At 50.4% G+C, this 2,236-nt stretch overlaps 1 protein-coding gene across 1 annotated transcript; it reads left to right on the top strand.

The window, feature by feature from the left end:
• The first annotated feature begins 250 nt into the window (after positions 1–250).
• LOC133903255 (remorin 4.1-like) lies at positions 251–852 on the top strand. Its single transcript, XM_062344563.1, has 2 exons — positions 251–535; positions 658–852. The coding sequence occupies exons 1-2, from the start codon at positions 251–253 to the stop codon at positions 850–852; spliced, it is 480 nt and encodes a 159-aa protein (XP_062200547.1).
• Positions 853–2,236: the final 1,384 nt, after the last annotated feature.

The following is a 2,236-nucleotide window of genomic DNA, read 5'->3' on the forward strand; positions in this document are numbered from 1 at the left end:
CCAGTGGCTCGCTCTCTCGATCTTATCCAATCACGCGCAGCCCTCTCTCTCCTCATCTCCTCCCTCCCAACTCCGCCTCTCTCCTCAGCACTCTCTCCTCCCCCTGCCCTCCCCCACCGACCCCTACCACTCCACCCCTCATGAGATCCACGACGGGTTTTGGCTCCGCTCCGCCTCTCGTTCCATCTCCCGGCCGCGCTGCGAAGCTTCGAGGAGGCTGGTGGGTGAGGGGCCGAGCACTGCGAGCGGCATGGGGACAGATGAGCTGCTGCAACAGAGCCTCGTGGCGCTGGCGGCGGCCGTGGTGGTGACGGGGGTGGCCACGATGTCATCTTGGAAGGCGGCGGCAACATACGGCTTCGGCATCCTGGTCATCGCCAGCGTGCTCCTGCCCGACTGGGAGTTCTTTGACCACGACTTCAAGAAGTACGATGAGGCCAAGGTCAACAACCGCTTCAAGCGCGAGGAGGTCATCATCAACGGTAGGGAGGGCGACCAGGTCAATAAGGCCAGCGCCTGGCTCAAGAAGTATGAGGTAATTAATCACTAATCAAAATCCAAACACAAACCAAAGTTACATGCATCCTTTAATGTCTTCGTCCCCCAATCCGACGACGTCATTTCTGACCTGCCAGGCACCGATGTATGTGTATGCAGAGGAAGTTGGAGAAGAAGCGGGCCAAGGCAATGGAGAAGGTGCAGAACGAGGTGGCCAAGGTGCAGCGCAAGGCGGAAGAGAAGCGCACGTTGGCGGAGGCCAAGTGGGGCACCAAGGTGGCACGCATGCTGGAGCTCGCTAACTTCATGAGGGCCGTCGGGAGGGTGCCCTCCACCAAGCGCTCCTTCTTCTGAACCCTCCTACATGCTCGATTTCGACGGATTATGTTCTTGTGTTTGAGATGTGTTCTTGTGTATGGATGAGAGATGAGTATATGAGATGTGTTCTTGTGTTTGAGATGTGTTCTCGTATATGGATGAGAGATGAGTCTCGATTTGATTGTGTTCTTGTGTTTGAGATGAGTTGATTTGACTGAAGAGCGGGCGGTGCGGTCAGAGCTGGTGCGGCAGCGATATCGGCAGCCGAGCTGGCTTGATTTCGAGTCAACTCATTTCTTTTTTTTGCTCTCGATCCACCATTCACTGTCGGTTCGTGGTTCGAACCAGCAGTGATGGTGAGTTACTGTGCAAGTTTCAGAACCGGCACTGATAGTATCTGACTATCAGTGCCGTGTAAGGAATACCGGTTGAAAAACCGATAGTGAAGCAGTTTTTCAACCGGCACTGATATGTTGTTCTGTAGTAGTGTCAAAGACTTGCCTATATTGAGAAAATGTCTAGAGGTATTGCTTCTTTTTCTTCTTATGCTATGTTTGCAATTTTATGAATACATATTTATCTAGTGAATAGTTACTAAAGGTCGTTGTGTGGTTTTAATTTTTATTACATAATTAAATAGTGAACGTGCAGGGAAAGGGCCTCCCTAAATCAATTCCAGCAGCATCTAAAAATGATGTATTGCAAACGAAATACAGTCTCTCTCCCATAGGGCCTATCTAGGTTGGTGATATTTCCTTTAACATAATTTATTATATATTTTAGATAAATACTACACATTCTATGAAAATACGACTCAATGGAAACTGCCCAATGCCTAACATCTCCAGGGCACCCGTTGCCCCAACCGTCCCAGATCGACTGTGCACTACTACATAACAGATCATAAGTAGTATCTCATTAGTGTCGGTTCAAATATAATCGGTACTGATAACGTATCAGTACCGGTTCTTAAACTCTCACATACGAACCACGATTGAGGTGTCAAGAACTGGCTCTGATAGACACTATCAGTGCCGGTTCTTGGCTAGAATCAGCACTGATAATTGGTGTCTCAATTATTGCTCGTGCGTGGGAGTTTAAGAATAGGCACTGATAGTCACATCAGTGCTGGTAGAAACTAGAACCGGCACTGATGCCTCTGTTATATGTATATCAGTACTTAGACGCTCTTCTCGTTTGCTCCATTCAACCTGACGTCACTCCTCTTCCCTAACCGCCGCCTCCTCCCCATCCGCAGCCTCCTCATCGCGCGTTAGCTTGTCACCTCTTCGTCCTCATCCTCGTCGTGTGTCGGCCCGCCGCCTCCTCCTCCTCGCCGTGCGCCAACCATCACCTCCTCAACGTCCCCATGGCGAGTAGCAGTAGCAGTGGAGGTGGAGGGCGTAGATCTAGACAGCGT

The sequence above is a fragment of the Phragmites australis genome, chromosome 21 (assembly GCF_958298935.1).
Source record: "Phragmites australis chromosome 21, lpPhrAust1.1, whole genome shotgun sequence".
Taxonomy (NCBI): domain Eukaryota; kingdom Viridiplantae; phylum Streptophyta; class Magnoliopsida; order Poales; family Poaceae; genus Phragmites; species Phragmites australis.

Coding starts and splice junctions, on each gene's coding strand:
- LOC133903255 (XM_062344563.1), top strand. CDS start 251: ATGGGGACAGATGAGCTGCTGCAACAGAGCCTCGTGGCGCTGGCGGCG. Junction 536..657: donor CCTGGCTCAAGAAGTATGAG/GTAATTAATCAC, acceptor ATGTGTATGCAG/AGGAAGTTGGAGAAGAAGCG.